Here is a 20,917-nt window from a genome sequence, read left to right on the forward strand (position 1 = left end):
TTTGGCTCGGATAGCTCCAAGAGGAGCCCGTGTGGCCACAGCTTTTTGTCGAAGTCAAGGTGCAAATTCCAGACAGTCCTTGTTTTAGTTGTTTGCATTTGAAATAAATATTTGTGAGTAATCACTTCCAGAGGGAGAGTCAGGGTCAGCTAAAGAGCATACCATGGCATTGAAGTATGTGTCCCGCTCATACACACATCAGGATGGTGGATAGATGTCTTTTAGTTAAACAGTCAGAGACAGTGCACATCATTATTTGTACAGAAAATACTATTGTGCACAGGCTGTGCAAGTCTGACAAGTCATGCAAAAGAAGGGCTCCTCAACCCAGGAGAACATTTTCTGTACATTTCAGTGAGCCTCATGCAAGAATGGGTTAAAAAAATGATTTCTGTTAAAGTGGCATGTACAAGTGACTAAAGAAAATGTGGCATTCAATCATTTTCTCTTACATAAAACAAAATTCACAAGTGGTCCAGGCTTGTTATATGAGTCATGTATAAACAGTCAGGGGAAAACGCTTGTTTGACCTGAGAATCATAATGGCTGTGGATTTGGATATGTAACCAAAGTCATTTTCTGTTCACTGCAACTATGTGATGTGCATTGTGGCTGCAAATTTGTGATTTTGGGCTATATAAATAAAATGGACTTAACTTGCATATGCATCTGTACAAGATATTAGTTCAAGTAAAGTCTGTTTATTTATATGGCACAGTTTAAAAACAACGAGCAATGGGCACAGTTTAAAATGAACAAACAAGAAGATATTAAATCCATTTTGTGCAGTTATGTGAGTTTTCTGAATTCCTCTTGGAAAACTTTGTATGAATATGTGTGAGAAGGTTGGGATAAGAATATGAAGATGTTCTTGCATGAAGTCCATTGTGTGCAAAGCCTAAGAAATAGCAAGAAAGCAGGCACAGCATACAGGTGGAATAATCCCCAAAGAGCTAATAATAAGATAATATTCAGCATTACTACAGGACTATTGGTCTTTTTCACACATCTCATTATAAAGCAGTATTTTATTTTTGTTGGTTTGTTATGAGTATTAGGGAAGCAAAATTTGGAACTTACAGATACCAAAGATTTGTAGTTCTTCCACAGTGTCTCTACACACCAGGCCACATACTGCCCCATCATGTGTGTATATGTTTATACCATCATGTATCTGACTTTGCTGCTGTCATTGTCTGCTGCAGAATGACTCCATCCCTCAAGAAGACTTCACTCCAGAGGTTTATACTATGTTCCTGAACAACATTTGTCCCCGGTCTGAGCTGGACCACATCTTCTCTGACGTGTAAGAACCATGTTTCTTTCAGTTGTCTTTGCTTTTTTTTTTAAAGGTCAGTCAGGGAAGTAGTCATGTTGGCAACCTCCAAAAAAAAAAACATTTTAACAAACAATGTGAGAGTGATTCATTTGATATTAGGTGTTTTATAGCCATCTGTAGCTCTTTTCAGACTGCCAACTAGATAATGGTTGCCAGGGCAATATGGCTTTGCAGGTTTAAGACACCTGCTTTAGCCCATTAGAGTTATCATAAGCAGTTAATTAGTCTATGAAAGTGTGTTGTAATGGCTGTGGTTGTGACTCCTCAAGCCTGGACGTGTGGCTCCTTGTGCTGCAAAAGCAGGTCTGCCCCTTGGCCCAGAGGGACTCAGACCATCAGCCGAGGCAGCATGCCAGCACGACCGGGGCCACTCCAAGTCATAAATCTAGATTTTAATCACAGTTAAGTGAGATGGCAGGAGAGCCAGGAGGATATGGAGATTATAATTTAGTGGAACAGGCTTAGATATGAAAGGCGTTTTAATCAAATCTCATGATTTACTCAACACAACATTTAATCCTCAGCTCCTTTGTGAGTCTGGTGTTCTCCCTCTCTACATCTCCTAGCCGCTTTAATTACCCCTCCACCTCCCATCATCTTCTCCTCGTTTTATTTCCTTATATTTCAATTTTGGAATTCCGTTCTTGTTCAACATGTTGCTTAGTGACTATTCTCATGCTGTCTTCCTGCTTCCTTATTTGTATCCCTCTCACTCTCCCTCTCCTCTCCTCTCCTCTCCTCTCCTCTCCTCTCCTCTCCTCTTCTCTCCTCTCCTCTCCTCTTCTCAGGGGGGCTAAGAGTCGTCCATACCTCAGTGTGGAGCAGATGACAGAATTCATCAACAATAAACAACGAGACCCTCGTCTGAATGAGATTCTCTACCCTCCTCTCAAACCAGAACAGGTCCAGCTGCTGGTGGACAAATACGAACCCAATACCTCGCTGGCACAGAAAGGTCAGTGGCTCAAATGTCTGTCAGTACAAATGCAGGCATACTAACATGCTCACGTGTACACCTGAACACACGTAAACACAAGAGCCAGGAAAGTTTGCCGTTGTGTTTTGTATTAAGATAGAAAGCGCAGGCAAACACCAACCTCTTTCAAACCTCCACTCCAGCTCCCACCACCAATACATTTGGTAGGGTTGTTGACATAGTGTCACCCAAAAGCTCAGAAAGTGAGGGGACATAGTGGGATGCCAAGGAATGGGATGATTGAAGTTTAAGAAAATTTTATGTACAAAAGTTGGATTACAAGAATAGTACTAGAGAGAAAGTGTGAAACAGAAATAGAGACTGTGTGTGTGTGTGTGTGTGTGTTTGTGCTTCAGGAGATATAAACACCATATATAATCCATAATATGTGCAAATGACGATTGTACTGGTTAAATCCCAAATAATCCGGTATGAAGGAATCTACAGTGACCGAGGGAGCTCAACACACTCGAACTGAAAGAGCAACTTCTCACCTCACTGCAGTGATGTACAAGCAGACTGCAGGGTGTGTCACACCCGAACACCCCCATCAGTTAGGAGTGGGTGTGATTAGAGGTGTAGCATATGTGAAAATGTCAACCAGACAGGGTAAACACATTTAGAGAAAAAAGAACCAGTGCTAAAAAGTAAAACATAAGAAAATTAATGAACACATTCATCAATTTGACGTGAAATGTGCTGCATATGAAAAACCCACCGCAAATAAAAATGAATGAGAACTACAACAGATATTTCTCCAGTTATATCACAATAATGCAGTCTGAGATTTGAAGCTAAAGTAAATACAGTTTCCTCATTTTCCAACATTGTTAATGAGTGGTGGACTTTCACAAATAGTGCATTCAGGCATGTTCATTAAGTTGGAAACTTAGTGTTGCAGCTAAATGATTGATGTTTGAATCAATTTGCAACATACATGTTATCAAATTGGTAAATGTGTTTCTCCCTCATGAAAGTGGTGAACTTATACAGTAGGCTGCGGTGTCCATGCAAAACCATCTGTAACAAATAATGTGATCAAGCCAGATGAATAATAACTATCATCATCAACACAGGACTGCACATTTGAGCAATTTTGAGTTGAAGTTTTAAGTATAAAGGAGCAGTTTTAAAATTTAAACATCAGAAGTGGCACAGAATAATTCATGAAGAACCTAGATGGATGAGTGCAGTGAATCTAAAACGCCTGGACACGTTGTGCTTTCATGTTGTCTGAAGTGTCAGTGGACAGAGAGCTGCCAAAACTGGAGAACATCCCACTCCAGATATCAGGCAGCAAGGTCGGATATGTGCCAATTCACATTTTAACTGTGCTGGAAAGCAACTTGTACAAGTGTGCCAAAAATGGCGACTTATTTACACCATGTTCCCTTCATTATTTTGCAAATAACTGGGTTGTTTTCTCCCTTTTGAAAACACAAAAAAAGTGTTGAGAATTCTACCTCTATTTGAAATATTTATGCTTATTCATATATTCAGTACATATACAGTATAATCCAATGTCAGTGTAGTATTTCATGACCTAGAAGAGACAGAGTTTAATGTCAGATCTGTGTGCACAAAGATTGAAATGAATGGGGTTTATTGATAACATGACAAATATTTAGCCTTATGCCACATGATGAGTAAAATGTTTGTGTTTCCATGCAGCAACAGTGGATGTGACTCAACCTTCTTAGTAGGATAGATCTTCAGATTATGTACCTACGTACGGCTGTTCATCCAAAACTTTTGGCATTATGTTGCAAATCTGAAGTTTAATACTTGGTTTAGTATGGCTTAAAATATTTGGAGAACAAATAACATTGTCTGGAGACTATTATTAGATAGGTTTTTCTGTTTTAAGATTTAAAAAATGCTAATCTTTGCTGCCAGAGGAGACTGATTATCTAAAAAGCTGTTCACTATATCATCATCAAACCAGTTACAGATTTGCACGTTTTGTTATTTATTGAATTTAAATTAAATTGACCTCATCCGACTCAAGCAGAGCATATTTTAATAATCTCTCATGAGTAAAATACCTGCTTTTGTGGCTTTTTAAATGTGTGACAAAATGAATCAGGAGTCCCTAAATCATTTTTTAAACCACATTCAAATATCTAGTTTGACCTCCCAGTGATTGACTCTGATCATAGTGATGTGCTCCTACCGTGATGGTGTATGTTCATCCTGTCCCAGGCTCTCTGGAAGCCTGCCCTTCTCTGTCCCAGTGACAGATTTCCCCATGTGAAGTATTTATCTAGCCGGAGGAAGTGCTGCCATCTGCTCTGCAGAGGGGTCCAGGGCTCCACATGCGACCTTCACACACACTCAGAGACACACTTTTCAAGGACACTCACACATGCATGTAGAAATGTACATGCATTTATGGGTGGCTTTGTGCATACTAGGCATTTACTTTAGTATTCACAGAAAAAGCTTTTTGTGGATGTGTGTACCATATGCATAGATGCATTTGCCTGTATAATTTAGTAGAAAACTGTTACTTTAAAATGTTATCTTTTCTGATTACTCTCCTTGTTGCTTTCTCTGTCTCATTCCATCTATTTCTATCTTCAGTTGTGCAGATATTATACCATTCATCCATCTCCTCAGTCCTCTATCATTGTCTTTGACTACTTTAGACTGTATTTGCTTAAACGTTTCAATATTGTTTAAAGCGAATGAATAAAATGCTAAATGAAACAAAACACTTGAAGTCTCTTACATCCAAAGTGGCTGGTCGCATATCATTGCATATTCATGTTTGGTGATTGTAGAGAGGAAGCTCTTTGTCAGTGGTTTTGTCAGTTTGTGCCATTCTTGTCTTGTAGGTTATCATTATAATCAGAATGAATTTCCTGTACAGTTTCCTCTTTGCTGAACGCAATCTTTACTGTGGCCAAAAGCCAACTGAAAAATGGATTGAATGTAGCCTTTCATATTCTCCTCCTCTCAGATCTAACTGCAGAAGTCACACCTTTAGAATAACACTCACTCAGGTAGACCTCTAATCCCAGCCATGTTAACACACATTTTCCCCATTAGACCTACAAATGTCATGGGAACTTGGGAAACTCTGTGTCCATATCTGTGTGTGTGTGTGTGACTGTGGTACAGAGGTTATGTCTCAGCTTGGCAAAGGGAGGTCCTGGCAGTCAGCAGGGAGTAAGACACTGAATGCGACTGAGCTCAGATGTCACAGACAGCAGCCAGCGTTAATTAGTCCAGCAACTCTGCAGAGGGCGGCACCGCATTAATTAGCATAAAGTGGCCGGAGGGACCTGCTGCACCCGTCAAGCTTGCATCACTTAGCATATTTAGCATAACGTCAAGTGAGCGTGTATATGTGTGGGTGGAGGAGGCTGCAAGTGTTTTGGTTTCGCTGTGAGCACTTGTTATACGCTGAACATAATGTAATCCATGCAGGTGCAGCGTGTGATGTGTATGGTAATGCATGGAAATTTTAATCCTGTGTCTAGATAGTTGGAGATGTGAACGTTTTTTTCAAATGCATTATTAAGTATTTATCCAGCAGTATTCACTTTCCTCAGTATTCAGTGAAGACATGAGCTCAGTGATGACAGCAAAAAGGCAAAGCTTAACATGAGTGACCTTGACAAACAAATCAAGCAGGGAAAGAAGAGCTTCAAGTGTAGTTTTCTTAGATCTGTTTTTAGCTTATTATAGACAGCAGTGGTAGTGGAAGCTAGTGGATTAGAGTTAGGGTAAGCCTGAAATGTAGAAAATGATCTGTGTATTATAAACAATCTTGTGAAATCAGGGGACTTATTATCCAGCTTTGCACCTTAAATCTTTTTCTAAAGGCTTTCAGTAGACAGTGAATCAGACTTCCTGCTAATTTAAACTTAATGTAATCTCAGTGTGGCTTTATTTAATGATTACGACCATTTTTGTAATGTAACCTCTAAAATTATTTGACAATGCTGCTAACAACTGCTATCTTGAATGTACATGCAAGTATACAGTATGTACACAGTATGTTATGTGTGTATATTGTACACATAAACACTCAAACATATTGCCATTGCTACATGGCTTAAGGGAGGGCAGTATTTCTTTGTTGGTTGTTTGTTGAGTTGGTCCACCACTTTTGTCCAGATTGGAACACCTTAACAAATATTAGATTGATGTCTATTAAATTGTGATGAAAGCTATTCATGGCCCCCTTAGGGTAAATTCTTATGAGCCTGGTGACTTTTACTGTAATCACACTACCCGCAGGTCAGTGGTTTTCAGTGAAGTGTCTCAACAGTAATTACATTGATTGCCATGAGATTTGGTACACACATGCATGACCTTTTTATAATAATTGTAATTTGCCCATTATTTTGATGTATGACCAAATACTTGCAACAAATATCTTTTTCCTCATTCAAACCAAGGGTCTAAGAACAGAGGATGTTGTATTGCTGTACAGATTGAGGCACATTTGTGATTTGTGATATTTGTAAAAACTGACTTGACATTTTATACTTATCATCTTGAATAACAGGCCTGTGCTGTGGTTTGTTTGTGCAGGTCAGATCTCGGTGGAGGGCTTCGCCAGGTATCTGAACGGTGAGGAAAACAGCATCATTCCCCCCGAGAAGCTGGACCAGAGTGAAGACATGACTCTGCCCCTCTCCCACTATTTCATCAACTCATCACACAACACATACCTCACAGGTACACACTTACCCATCACACATCACACAAAATCTGTTGTGTATATAAGCTCTTTCTGTCCCTTAGTCTGATTTGCACTCACGTACTCACACCCTAGCCGATTTTATTCCTGACTGATTGCACGCACGCATCTTCATTTTTCTACACATGAACAGGTTACTCATTCATTTATAAATACAATTATGGATGCACAAGTGAACACACCCGACTTTATACCTCACTGGTCAGTCAATCAGACTTGCTCGTGCGTATCAGGCCCCTTCTCCTGCATTACCTCTCAAGAGGTTATCCAATCAAGTCATGCCATGAGACTCAATTCATTGATATTCATGAGTTAAATATTTCTTTAGAGTGGTAGTCACAGTAACTGGCTCCCGGCAGTACACAAGCATGGCAAGCGCCATACAGAGGCCATTTTCTTTTCAATGGATATTAGAATTCATCTATTCAAATCTATTCTGGGGGGAACTGGAGAGCATTGAATCTTTCAAGTGGATCAAATTTCTCCAGCAATGGAAAAATGGAATTTCTGTAATAGGCCAGCCGCATAGCCTGCGAAATGAAGAAATGAGAAAAACAAACAACAGGTCCTTGATTTCCTCTTCACGATCACTATTTATGTAATGTGACACATTGTAATATTATAATAGGCAATAGAGAGGTGCAAGTAAGGTAGAATACATTTCTGTCTTTTATTTACATTTCATAACTTTACAAGAAAGATCCACAAATTATTTTTAGACTGACAGCAGCTTGTGTACATATTAATTTGTGTTGATGTATTTCCATCCTATTGTTCCATGGTAAATTAATGTTTCAGACAGTGTACAACACATGAACTCATTATGTAAAGAGAGTGTTTCCCTAATGAGTGTTGAATGAGGATGTCTATCAAAAGAAGAGAAAGAAAGAGTGGGAAGAAAATGAGAAAAGGAATGAAAAAAATGAGAGGGAATGGATGATGCTGCCTGAAGTGAGAACACAGATCTGCCTCTCAGTTTGACACAGTTTCCACCATGTTGGAGGAAAGCATGCTGCTTATGTGAAGAGATAATTGCTTTGCTAATGGTGACAGGGTGATGAGATTTGCCTGATTCAGATAATGACTATTGTATTGTTTTTACTGCATGCTAGTAACTAATGTGGTTAATGAGCTCTTGAATAGTGGGGGGAGCCTTTATAGGTATCCTGATACCTTTGGGATCAATATAACAGTTATCTGAAGTGGTGTGTGTGTGTGTGTGTGTGTGTGTGTGTGTGTGTGTGTGTGTGTGTGTGTGTGTGTGTGTGTGTGTGTGTGTGTGTGTGTGTGTGTGTGTGTGTGTGTGTGTGTGTGTGTGTGTGCAGCTGGCCAGCTCGCAGGAAACTCTTCAGTGGAGATGTACAAACAGGTTCTCCTGTCAGGGTGCCGCTGCATTGAACTGGACTGCTGGAAGGGTCGCACCACAGAAGAAGAGCCTGTCATCACTCACGGCTTCACCATGACAACGGAAATCTCCTTCAAGGTATCACAAGTAGAGTAGACTGATAGCGATTGAGGCAAGAGGTTGAGTGGGGTGTGGGGTATGGGGAGCAACATATGTAACACCTTTCTGTGGAGATACATTTTAATATATTTATATACAGACACAGAGAAGATACAATCCACTGCAATAAACACTGATTGGTTGGGAGGAATGTCAGTAAAGTGCTGAAGTTTAGCTAACACCCACACCCAGCTGTGTTAAGTTCAATGTCTCTTAACCTTTTTTGTCTGACTCCCACGTCTCTATGAGATCAACTCAAGTACCCTTTCATCTACACTACCTGTCAAGTTTCAAATGTGTTAATTTGAATTGATTTTAAAGTGGATGTTAAGTAACACTACAAAAAGTGCATATTGTTTAGAGTCTCCAAATCATTCATTTGCCAGTTTTTAGGTGTGTTTGGTCAAGTTTGCTGTGTGCAGCTGGATCTTTCAACCATTTATTCATTGCTTTTAGCTCACTATTGTATTTTTTTTTATCCATTACTTTGGCTGATTATTTCAGATGTTTATTCTATCATACCTAACTATTTAAACCATTTTATCTTCTTTAAACCAAAGCAATATGTTTTCATTATCGCTATTTCACATAAGAAAACCTGAACTGTGCAGTAACAATATATATTACACTGTAGAAGTAACTATAGAACAGGAAAAAAACACATTAGTATGCAGAAGTGCAATCTCGTTAAACAAAATGGACCAGAGAATTTTATTTCCATAATTAAATTGCTAAAATAAATAAATGAATAAATTAAAAATAAATATGAATAAATACAAATGAGAAAAACAGAACTGTGTAATTAGTCACATATAACTTTGCAAAGGGTGTAAATTACACTATAAAGAAGTATAGAACAGGCAAAGTGTTTTTCAAAGTACAATTCAAATAAAACCAAATAAACCAAAAAAGTATATTTTCATCATCACGTAAACTAAAAGTCTGAGTATTTTAGTCTTTTTTGTCCAAAAAAAGTCACTATTTTAGTGTCATTTTAGTCAATGAAAACTTATGACATTTTTTATCTTTTTAGCCATCAGATTATATTGAACATTTGATTCAGTGTAGACTAGCCAAAACCAATCATTTTTGACATTTAAGTCAAAATTACTTCAGAGAAGATTTTATCTTGTCACTATCTGAAGAAAAACATAGATTGAAGGATGAAGAATGCAGCTTTGCAGAACAGTGGGTGATGCATGTGTATGTAGCAGCAGCACTGATCTGCGGCCTCAAACACCAAGACACCACAATGCAACAGCTTGTTTAAAAAAATAGTAAAGCAAATACAAAGTTTTAGATTTATACTGTAAATGATATTCTGTGTATGACTAATGGCTTTAATAACATTATATACAGCAGGGACGACAATACACAGGTAGAAATACAGACAGATAAAGAGTCAGACACAGATGATAAAATTAAGAAAAGTTGGAGAAAACACAAAATCGGGCATGCATGCAGCAGATGACAGATTGAAATGGACAGGAACACACTGAATGGTCCTGAACAAAGCTGCTGAAGGGTGTTTAGTCGGCTCAGAAGATGAGAGGACAAAAAGAAGAAATAGATGAATAGGAGGAGAGGATGAATAGGCCAGAGTAGGTGACAGGAGATAAAGAAAGAAAGGTGGTTGGATTGATTGATGGAGGAAATTTGGATGTAATGAGAGTAACAGAAGAAGTAGAACATGCCTAATGGAATTAGACTGAGAGTGAAATGCAAAAAGAGAAGAGTTGTGAAAGACAGGAAGAGAGCTACAGATGGAGAGGGTTGGATTACAGACAAAGATTTTTATTGGAGGAGATGGAGCAAATGGAAATGAAGGCATTAACTGAACTGACACTGTCGTTAATGACGGTGTAATTGACTTAGACAATCAGTGGCTTGGATATCAAATATCAGATGTTGAACTGTCTTCACTGGATTTAAGCACTTCTTGCCTCAGCTCCCATTTCCGTAAACTTACCCGTGTTGAAATTTGTGGGACACAAATGACATAGCACCCTCGACTTACCATCAGCTACTTATGATATGCTCTCGGGGATTTTTTTTTCACATTATTAACCAGAAAATGTTACAATATGTTGACATCCAGCATAGCCATAAAGGACCTTGACAATAGAAATCCACTGTACTGATGTTACACTGATACATGCATGTGATACACAAAGCCGCACAGAGAAGACCATAACGCCATGTAGACATATTGCATTTGGAGTAAGGCACGGTTTAATTTATTTTTCCGTACCATGAAAGGCTATCTTCTTATCTTATCACTGTTGATATTGCATTCTCCTTTATTCAGCATGTTTGGGCATTTTCGCTGGGGGCAGCCCTCAGGCATCCTGGGAAATGTAGGGAATCACAACATTGTAGTTATACATTTTTCTGGCTGTTATATAAAATCAAAAATTCAAGCGTATTTGAATTCTTTTGACTCTCCAGTGACAGCATTGATCATTTTTACTATGCATCATATTTCTCAAAGTGTATTAATAACATTCTATCTTTAGGGTGTGTATTCAGTGTCATTTATAGTTACATTATAATTTTGTATTTTTCCTCTGTATTTGTGTATTTAGGAGGTGATCGAGGCTATTGCAGAGTGTGCCTTCAAGACCTCGCCCTTCCCCGTCATCCTGTCTTTTGAGAACCATGTGGACTCGTAAGTCAGCAGATCATCTGACTATGATTGTCAACTTTATTAATCAGCACTGTTTATCTTGGGCTGGGTTAACGTCACTAGGCCAAATCAGCCGTCTTGTTTATATATACAGAGCTTTAGCGAGGCAATTTTCATATGTCATCTTGGTTGTTTTGGCTATTCATGGCTCTAAGGGGATACATATTCAGTACGTATTGGCATTTAGTAGAAAAATCCTGATGGGGTGTGTTTGTGTGTTTGATGATTCCCAGACCGAAGCAGCAGGCCAAGATGGCAGAGTACTGCCGGTCAATATTTGGAGACGCATTACTGACAGAACCTCTAGAGAAATATCCTGTGAGTACATAAGATGTTCAAATGCACTCACATGTGCATTTGCTCACACATACATTCACACTTTGGTGCTCTCTCTCTCTTTCTCTCTCCCTCTCTTGCTCATACACACACACATATATAAGAAATGGCCAGCAGCGAGGGATTCAGTGGACATTATCGCACAGATGAGTGCACTGAAGAGGTGTCCTTGAACACTGCTGTCCAGCATGGTACCCATACATGACATTCGACTTACACTCACATGTTCACACACATTTATTCATTTATTTGTTTACATACGCTACTATTTCTCTGTAATCATATCTTTTTTTCTCTGTCACTCTCCATCTTCCTCACATACAGCAACATATCATCATGCCCTGTAGCACCTGGCAGAATGTGTTGTCACTGTTATTCCTCTTTCTGTCACTCCGGGCACGTTTCTAAATGGCCTCCTACAGGCTTTATACCTGTCTCTGTCTCTTTTTTTCATTCTCATTTTCAATCACAGACACAAACATACTTGCGGCTATTTAGCTGCCACGGAAGCCAACTTTTAATGATTCATCCCACATTCATTTTTATTACTCTCCATCACCTCTCTGTTATCACAGGAAAGACTGCAAACGACAGCCTGTGTGAGATTAAATGTTCAGACAAAAGTGTTTTACCCTGTAATCTAAACATGGCTTTTCTTGGCAGCCCTTTATCTGTATCTCCTCTGTTGCCATGGCTACCAGTCAAAAGCTTGCTTTGTCCCTTTGTGGCCAAACTCCCCCCCCACCCCCCCAAAGGCGCCTTTGTGTGTAATGACGCAGGCAATTACGTGAGGCAAATGTAGACACTTGTCACACACTCTGTCACCCTTCATGGTGTCTGGTGCACACGTGAAGATATACCACATATACAATCCTGCGCACTTATGTACTTTAGCGTATTACTTACTTCCTCTGCGTTATTCACTAGGGATGTCTTGTCACTGTTGGTATGACACTACAGAGCAGCTAAAGTTCCCAGCAGTCAGATGCAGTATTATCTCACACACGCAGGGAGCTCCTCCAGTGCCGCTGCCTGCCAAAGACACAGCCCTCTGAGAATTACAGCTTTCTGACTGGATTTGACATTGAAGTATTATCAGGGAGAAGCCTTTTTGAATGGAGTGGAAGAGGAAGGGAGAGAAGGAGAGAGATATGAGAAGACAGACACCAAGGGAGAAGTTAGAGAGGACACAGAAAGAAAAAGTGCCATTGAGGAATCAGATTACTACCACAGAGCATGTAATAACTGGGAGAGGTGAGTGCAATGACAACCACTCCCTTCTGGCGCCGAGACAGCCGTATATACAGCATATCAAATGGGATATCAGCACCATGAGTCCATAGGGGCAGGGGCAGATAGGGTAATATAGCTAGATTGGTTCCAGCTAGGCCTGGGGTGACAGTAAAGAGGATTACAGTTTTCTTAGAAACTCAAGCTCCTCCTGTATCTTCACCCCACAAAACTGTCATTTATGGCACTATATGAGAAAACCTGGTAACGGGTTTATCTGTGTGTGTGTGTGTGGGGAGGGGGGGTGGGAGGGGTTGAAATTAAGCTGAGAACAGTCTGCTCTTTAAAAAAAAGAAGAATTTGAAATAATTTAATCTGATTAGCCAAGAACATGTTTTCATGTTTGTTATGTGGCTGCTCATCACTGCATTCATTATGCTGATGAAGGCCGTATTGCCAAAACATTTTCATTATAACTGCTGAAAAAATATGTTGAGAAATAAGCAATTTTTCTTGCAATTTGTTCAGTCTTGCTGAGGCTTAGTTTTGAGCTGCAGACATAGCAGAATTGGCAAGGAGAAATGTACTTGCATGCAGAAAGCAGGCGGGATTGGTAATAAGTTGGACAGAAGAGCAAGCATAAACTGCCAGAGCTAGCATGGCTAGCAGGCTAACAGCAACACTCCACAAATTGAAGATGATACACCTCTTTAGTAAAGCAACACTTCATTGCCCTTGTACTTCATGTCAGCACAGCACAGCTCTTACTCTGCTACACGTGTTCTTTCAGCACAGAGTTATACAAACAAGATATAAATAGTCAATACTTCCTAAAAGAAAAGCCAATACCAGCTTTTCTAAAAATGAGGCTCACATACGAGAGTCTTGTCATTTAACAAGTCGATTCAGCAGTGCCTGCAAGTCTACCACACCTGAAACCCGTTCTTGAATTTGTCAGCTTCTCAAGGGCTTTAAAGTGATGAAAGCTGGAGCGAATATTCCCAAAGACTATTTCAAGAATGACTGAGTGTTTGCTTTTAACTCTGAGTTGACTGTTTCCAGTGTCTACCAGCTCTGTTGATGCCCTATTTTCACTTCTTTATTACAAAAGCTTAATTGAATCCACCTAGGTAATTTGTAGCTTAAATCAAATGTTTTTTTGCTGAGCATTTGAGTGGAGTCAAGATTACATGCTACATTCAGCATTAAACTGGTTCCATTTAAGAGGAAATGTTTGAGTGGAGCCAAAGCAAACAGGACGTCAAATCTTTATTTTATCACTTTCCAACAACAACAGTAGAAAGGTGCAGATGAATGTGTGTGGGAGCTGGGAAAGGAGGTTACTGTATGGAACAGCTTGGCTCATGTTCAGTTTTAAAACCACTGTTTCCTCGCTCCTGAAAGAAGTGAAAGTAGGAAACATTTAAAGTTCGATTATGTTTATAGCTGTAGTTGTAAACACTGTGGTTGCGCTCGCGTGCACATGTGTGTGTGTATATTCAACATCAGTACTGACTTTCTCAATAATGCATTATTAATATCCCTAAACACTGTGATCCAAAAGCAGTGTACCCCATAAATAAATCAGAGATCTGCCTACTTCTAGTCAGCTCCCTTGAGAGGGTGTGTGTTTGTGTTTAACACTCAATTTTCCTCCAGGAAGCTGAATTTAGTGTTGAAAGTTTAAACTTTTGAGCTGTTACATCAACAGACTTTGTAATGCTCAGTGCAGATCCTGCTGGTCACTAACAAGCTCTATTCAGCAATATTCTATCATGAATTTTTAACAGAATAGGTTTTTTTCCTAAAGCTGCCATGAATGTTAAGTGATTCCCTCCATTACAAAAATTTTATGGAACTTTTTTTTTTGCAATGTCAGTATTTTGTCCTTATCATTAGCCTAACTAATTTCTCTCAAAACTTTGGTAAAATATGAACGTAAAAGAGAAATCTCCAACATTTTGGAACTGAGTTTTGAAGAACCTTCCTATATTAGTCCATCCTCCACAAGATCCTATAACCTTAGAGTATTACATTATCGTGCAGAACTTCTATTCTTGTCTCTTTCTTAATTTATGTGACCTTTCTATGATTTACATTACCACTCTGACCCTTTTATTTTCTACAACGCTTCCAGCTGGAATCTGGTGTTCCGCTTCCCAGCCCGATGGAACTGATGGGGAAGATCTTGGTGAAGAACAAGAAGAAACATCACAAGCCAGATGGAAGCACCAAGAAGAAACTGTCCGAGCAGGTTTCAAACACCTACAGTGATTCTTCCAGCGTGTGTGAGCCCTCCTCTCCGAGTGCAGGTAAAACATGCCCCTCAACACAAAAGTACACACACACACACACACATACTCACTCGCATCCCACAAACAGAGCCATCAAGTCAGACTGGGGCCACTGAGTTACGATGTAAAATTTAGCCTGTCTGGGTCCATCTACACACAATGGACCAACACCTCTGTGCCCGTCCAGAAACTGATTCAGGGGAGCGAAACACTGCTATTGTTTATCATTCATCATTTTCATGGCCCTCTCCATCAGCTGAGGATATTATTGGCGGTTGCATATACTCGCTGTCAGGCATATACCCTGCTAGTCACTGGGGTGTCTTAAACACTGGCCAGTCGTGGTCTTGATTGTGTGGGAGTGTGTGCATATTACTGTGTGTAGATTATACTATAACTGTCTGGTGAAACTTTATGTATCTCACTTTATGGAGTTTTGTATTTTCACAGCTGCTATATGTTTTTTGTTTCCTTCATCATTCATATATGCATTGGAGGACACTCCCTCATATATGTGTGTGTGTGTGTGTGTGTGTGTGTGTGTGTGTGTGTGTGTACATCCATGTATCTGTTTTCTTTTTTTGTACTTCACATTTCCCAATTTTTGCTCATGTTTGTACATACAGTTTATCATTCAGCTGTAAATGATGATAGCCCTTATACATTTCATTTGCCTTGTTTTCCGGGCCACAAGCTTCACTCATACACTGAGACACACTGCCCTCTGGTGTAAGAAAATAAGCAGCACAAGCATTTGACTATTTTCTAATAGTCAGAAATCACTTTTTTTGTCGTGTACAAGGAATTTGAGATGGTTAGACTGTACTGACACATTATGAGACAGTCAGTGCAAGGGCATAGGTTGGATTTCAGAAGAGGAGATGGACACAATGACATTTGAACTCTCTAAACACAACAATCAGGATGGCTGTTGTTTCATTTCTTAGCTTTGACATATTTCAATAAGAGTATAACTACATTCTCATCTGTAAATAGAAATATAAATTTAATTTTTTTTTTGCCAATAAACATGCAGAGGAGGGCGAGTAGTGTTTTGAAGTTGGGAGGCTGCAGAGAAGCCTGTCAGGCTGCTTACAAGCTCAACAAATTCCACCAATCAGAAGTGTAGGACAGCCTCTATATGTCTTGACAGCCACAGCTTGGTGCAAAACATGATGGACTGAATCTTGCTGCTGCTCACAAAGCATGCATTGAACACAACTAGCTAGATGAGTCCATCAACACTAGACATGGGAGCTACACTGACAGTGTGTGGAGGGTTGTTAATGAGTAAATGAAACTTGAAATGAAACTGTAACAGTAGAAAAGACAAACAGCATTTTAAAAAGTGAGATTAGTAGTTTGGTAGTAGTTTGCTGGTCTGTTTTTAATGAGTTTGTTTTCTCTTCACAGGTTCAACCAAAGAGGAGATGGCAGATTCCTCGCAGCCTGCTGAGGGTGCTGAGCTCAGCCTGAGGCCGCAGGGCAGGAAGTCTATTGGTGAGTCAAACATAGAACACGGCCTCAGATTTAGTGGGATATCTTTAGTAGAGCTCTCATTTGGCTGGCACAGAAGCTATTGGTCAGTTCAACCATTACAGTGTTAAAATTAATTTCCTCTGTGTGACAACAGACTCAGTGGTAAATCTTTAGTAGATCTCTCATTATGCGGGTGCGCACAGGCTGGGTCAGCTCAACCAAAACAATATTAAAATTAATTTCCTCACTCCATGAGCTATTTGATTTGGGAGCTGTCAGTGTAAACCTTATTTGTGTTGCTAATGTAACGGAGGTAACTGATCCTAGATAAAAGACTTTAAAAGATATCAGCTTTTTGCATGTCCTTTAGTGTGTCAAAACATCCATTACATTGGAACAAATGTAGCTTTTGATTGTTTACCTTCATTTATTTTATTCATGTCTGACCAAATCTGTGACTGTGATCTTAGGTGAGGTGGAGGCAGAGAGCGAGGATGATGACGATGATGATGACGACTGTAAAAAGGGTTCAATGGACGAGGTTGGTTTCCCACAAGTGACACTCAGCATTCACTACAAATACCAGTAGTCATATACATATAGGGCCAAATCCACAAAAAGATTTGCGCAGTTGCTAAACCTGTTCAAATAAAACAAAAACATAGCATGTAATTCACAAAAAACTCACAAGGCGTGAAATGTACCATAAACTGTTCTGCCATGCAAATAGCAACATGGTGTCCTGGTACTATTTGCATGAATGTAAATCTTCAAGCCTGTGAGGGTTGAATGATATTGAACTATATCCAAGGTGAAATCTTTAGTCAGACATTTTTGGGGGCAGTCTTATCTCAGACTTTCAGCTACTTAAAAATAAAACTGTCCTGACAGCACTGTTAGAGCTCAGGGTTCATTCACACAGGGGCTGTTTTATTACAAACAATCTCAGCTTATAAATCTGGAATATGTTTACAACAGCTGAGCTGTGTGGATCTGTAGCAGAACACAGAACATGAATTATCATCAGATCCTGACCAGTCCAGTGCTAATAAAGTTACCACTGCTTTGCCTCTTTCTCAGTTTGGAGATGTGCTTATCATTTCAACAAAATCTTTTCCAAAGGACTTTAAAATGGTACAGATAATGGTTGCAAATGCTGCACAATCCATTTTTTGTGTATTTTGTCCTTACTGTTTAGTGTACTGTTTTCATGTCATATGCTGAGGCTGCCCTCTAGTGTACATTTTTGATTATGCATTTTATTCCCACTGTCTCCAAAGCCCAGAGAGTTCTTCAATGAATATCTTTAAATGTGTTGCAATCATTGTCTTCATGTGTCTCTGAGAAACCCATAATCTTCCTTACTTTTCACAACACAGAACTTGTCCGACTGATGCATTTGGTGTGCTTTCATGTACAGGGTACAGCAGGCAGTGAGGCATCTGCTACAGAGGAAATGTCCAACCTGGTCACCTACATCCAGCCAGTCAAGTTCAACAGCTTTGAGGGTTCCAAAAGTACATACAAACAATAAACATTTATTTATAGATGTGACATGTGCTCACAAAATCAACATCAGCTTCATAGAATGGATGAGAACAAATGTTTTTTGTAGAACGGGTAACTTTAGTCTGATCAGCATATCGCCATTTCTGTCTACAGAGATCAATCGCAGCTTCCAGATGTCGTCCTTTGTAGAGACAAAAGCCTTGGAGCAACTGACTAAATCTCCTGTGGAGTTTGTGGAGTATCCTTCTCAATATTACTGAAGCGGTGGTTTGTGCTACTTAATAAAACTCACAATGTTTGAATCTAATTTCTGTTGATGTTATATTTTTTGTTTGTTTTGTTTTGGGGGTTTTTTTAGGGGGGGGGGGGGTTGTAATTGTGCGTATGTGTCATTATATTCCTTAGGACTTTTTCACCTTGTTGCATAAAAGTTACAATGGGAATATGATTATATACATATAACCGTGTGCCATTTGAAGTAAGTTATTTTAGTATTAAGTTGTAATACAAGCAGAAGTTGAATAAATAGTGGTAGTAGTAGTAACGGCAACAGTTGTATTTTCTAATGCAGGCCATGCAGAAATTGGCCTTAACCAGTTTGTTCAGGTACAACAAGTTGCAGCTGAGCAGGATCTACCCTAAAGGCACCAGAGTGGATTCATCCAACTATAACCCTCAGCTTTTCTGGAACGCTGGCTGTCAGCTGGTGGCTCTCAACTTCCAGACCATCGGTGAGGGAGGATAGTGACAGGCATTTCTAAATGTTAACATTTTGTTTGAGGAAAAAAAATATTAATTGATGAACACCAACATTTCTGTTATTGACCCTCACATATTAACTGTTGTAATTCTGTTTTTACTCCACAGATTTGTCAATGCAGCTGAACTTGGGCATGTATGAGTTCAATGGAAAATGTGGCTATAGACTGAAACCTGAGTTCATGAGGCGGCCAGACAAACACTTTGATCCTTTCACTGAGAGCACAGTGGATGGGATAGTAGCCAACACTCTGTCTGTGAAGGTGTGTGTTTATTTTAGATAGTCTGGTTATCTATTTTCACAGCTTTCTTTCTGTTTTATCATAGTTTTTTTCTTTCTTTCTCCCATGTTCCTTCCCTCCAGATCATCTCAGGCCAGTTCCTGACTGATAAGAAAGTAGGCACATACGTGGAGATCGACATGTTTGGCTTACCGGTGGACACCAAGAGGAAAGCTTTCAAGACCAAGACATCTCAGGGCAATGCCATCAACCCCGTCTGGGAAGAGGAGGCCATTGTCTTCAAAAAGGTCAGATAGTGTGTTGTGCATACATGTGATGACAAACTTAACACCTTTTCAACTGAGTTTCGGATTGAGTCTGAAGTGTAAAACGAATGTATTAAGGCAGAAAATGAAATGGCATAAACTGATATAGGTGCTGAAGATGTGTAAGCATTCACATTTTAGATTGATATATATTGAAGTATATATTTTACAATGTTCATTACACATAGTATTAGCATAACTCTTTTAAATACAATCAGCTTACATATACAGTAAACACATAAAACATCTTTAAAGAGTTTAAATTAATCCCTGAGGGAAAATACTGCATATACTTAATGAGATAGAGAGAGGTGCATGTTGAATCTAAAAATTTTAGCAGTTTATCCTCATTTGCAGTTCAGGAAGTACAGTATATTCTGATGGCCATGCATATGCGGTCAACATTAAGTGTAAAAAGTTTTAAAACTACATGGAATATAAAAAAGTTTAAGTGTAGACAGTTTCTTTCCATTTGCTCTCTGAACAGTAAATGACATATATAATATAGTACTTTTTATACATTTTCCTCAGGTTGTTCTGCCCACATTGGCTTCATTAAGGATAGCAGTGTTTGAAGAAGGAGGGAAGTTTATCGGCCACCGTATTATCCCTGTGTCAGCCATCCGTCCAGGTTTGTTTTAGCACTTATCTCTTTACCCACCATCATTCCAAAATAATGAGGCTAATTTAGCATTTAAAGACACTAGACAATAGAAAAAGTCAGAGACAGCACCAAAACAATTGTATACTTTGATGATCATTTCTGACAACTGATAGACCCTTAATCTGACTCCCACCCTGCAGGCTATCATTACATCAATCTAAGGAATGAGAAGAACCAGGCGCTGACGATGCCGGCTCTGTTTGTGTATGTAGAAGTTAAGGATTATGTCCCTGACACATTTGCAGGTGAGTCTGATGAACATATTGAAACACAAACTGAAACAAGTTGAGTTTCATGCTCAGCTCAGCTTCTCTGTTTTCTTCTTCTTGATCCCCAGATGTCATCGAAGCCTTGTCCAATCCCATCCGCTATGTCAACCTGATGGAGCAGAGAGCCAATCAGTTAGCTGCTCTCACTTTGGAGGAGGGGGGAGAAGAGGAGGGTGACAAAGAGGTGTGTGAATGTTTGTATGTACAGGTCACCCCACATCTGTACATCTGTGTGTGTGTTCTCATAATTGTTTGTTTTCATGAGTGGAAAGCTTTATGTCCGCTGCCACTGATCAGCTTCTGATTGAGATGAGAGGTCCCTCAGCCAGCTGGCAGCTCTCACTTACTGGTTTAGAAAATTTAAACATATAGTGGCTAGAATGAGAAGATGCAGGGAGAGTTCTCTTTCTTTCAACAAAATCATATTAAGGTGCAATGTAATGGAAGCAACATGAGGATTTTTTACTGATTATAAAGTAATTTAAAACTCACAGACATCTACCTGCATGTTTGTAGAGAGAAGATAGATTATGTACCACAGCTTGCACAGATCCCCACAGATATTATCATCAGGCTTTGTTTTGGCCATTTTCCGCTCCCAGTCCCTCTGA

The 20,917-nt window shown here is 39.4% G+C and overlaps 1 protein-coding gene across 2 annotated transcripts in view; it reads left to right on the forward strand.

Annotated features, from left to right (window-relative positions):
• LOC128377130 (1-phosphatidylinositol 4,5-bisphosphate phosphodiesterase beta-1) overlaps positions 1-20,917 on the forward strand; it is a 112,234-nt gene that overhangs the window by 70,954 nt on the left and 20,363 nt on the right. For both annotated transcript variants that reach the window (XM_053337030.1, XM_053337031.1), the window contains exons 8-24: positions 1,206-1,306; positions 2,128-2,294; positions 6,861-7,007; positions 8,355-8,512; positions 11,119-11,201; positions 11,453-11,537; positions 14,923-15,097; positions 16,493-16,579; positions 17,029-17,099; positions 17,979-18,075; positions 18,221-18,305; positions 18,674-18,798; positions 18,935-19,089; positions 19,191-19,355; positions 19,905-20,004; positions 20,178-20,282; positions 20,375-20,490. In XM_053337030.1, the coding sequence (XP_053193005.1) occupies positions 1,206-1,306; positions 2,128-2,294; positions 6,861-7,007; positions 8,355-8,512; positions 11,119-11,201; positions 11,453-11,537; positions 14,923-15,097; positions 16,493-16,579; positions 17,029-17,099; positions 17,979-18,075; positions 18,221-18,305; positions 18,674-18,798; positions 18,935-19,089; positions 19,191-19,355; positions 19,905-20,004; positions 20,178-20,282; positions 20,375-20,490 (2,022 nt within the window). The remainder of the gene's footprint in view (positions 1-1,205; positions 1,307-2,127; positions 2,295-6,860; positions 7,008-8,354; positions 8,513-11,118; positions 11,202-11,452; positions 11,538-14,922; positions 15,098-16,492; positions 16,580-17,028; positions 17,100-17,978; positions 18,076-18,220; positions 18,306-18,673; positions 18,799-18,934; positions 19,090-19,190; positions 19,356-19,904; positions 20,005-20,177; positions 20,283-20,374; positions 20,491-20,917) is intronic.

The sequence above is a fragment of the Scomber japonicus genome, chromosome 17 (genome assembly GCF_027409825.1).
Source record: "Scomber japonicus isolate fScoJap1 chromosome 17, fScoJap1.pri, whole genome shotgun sequence".
NCBI lineage: Eukaryota > Metazoa > Chordata > Actinopteri > Scombriformes > Scombridae > Scomber > Scomber japonicus.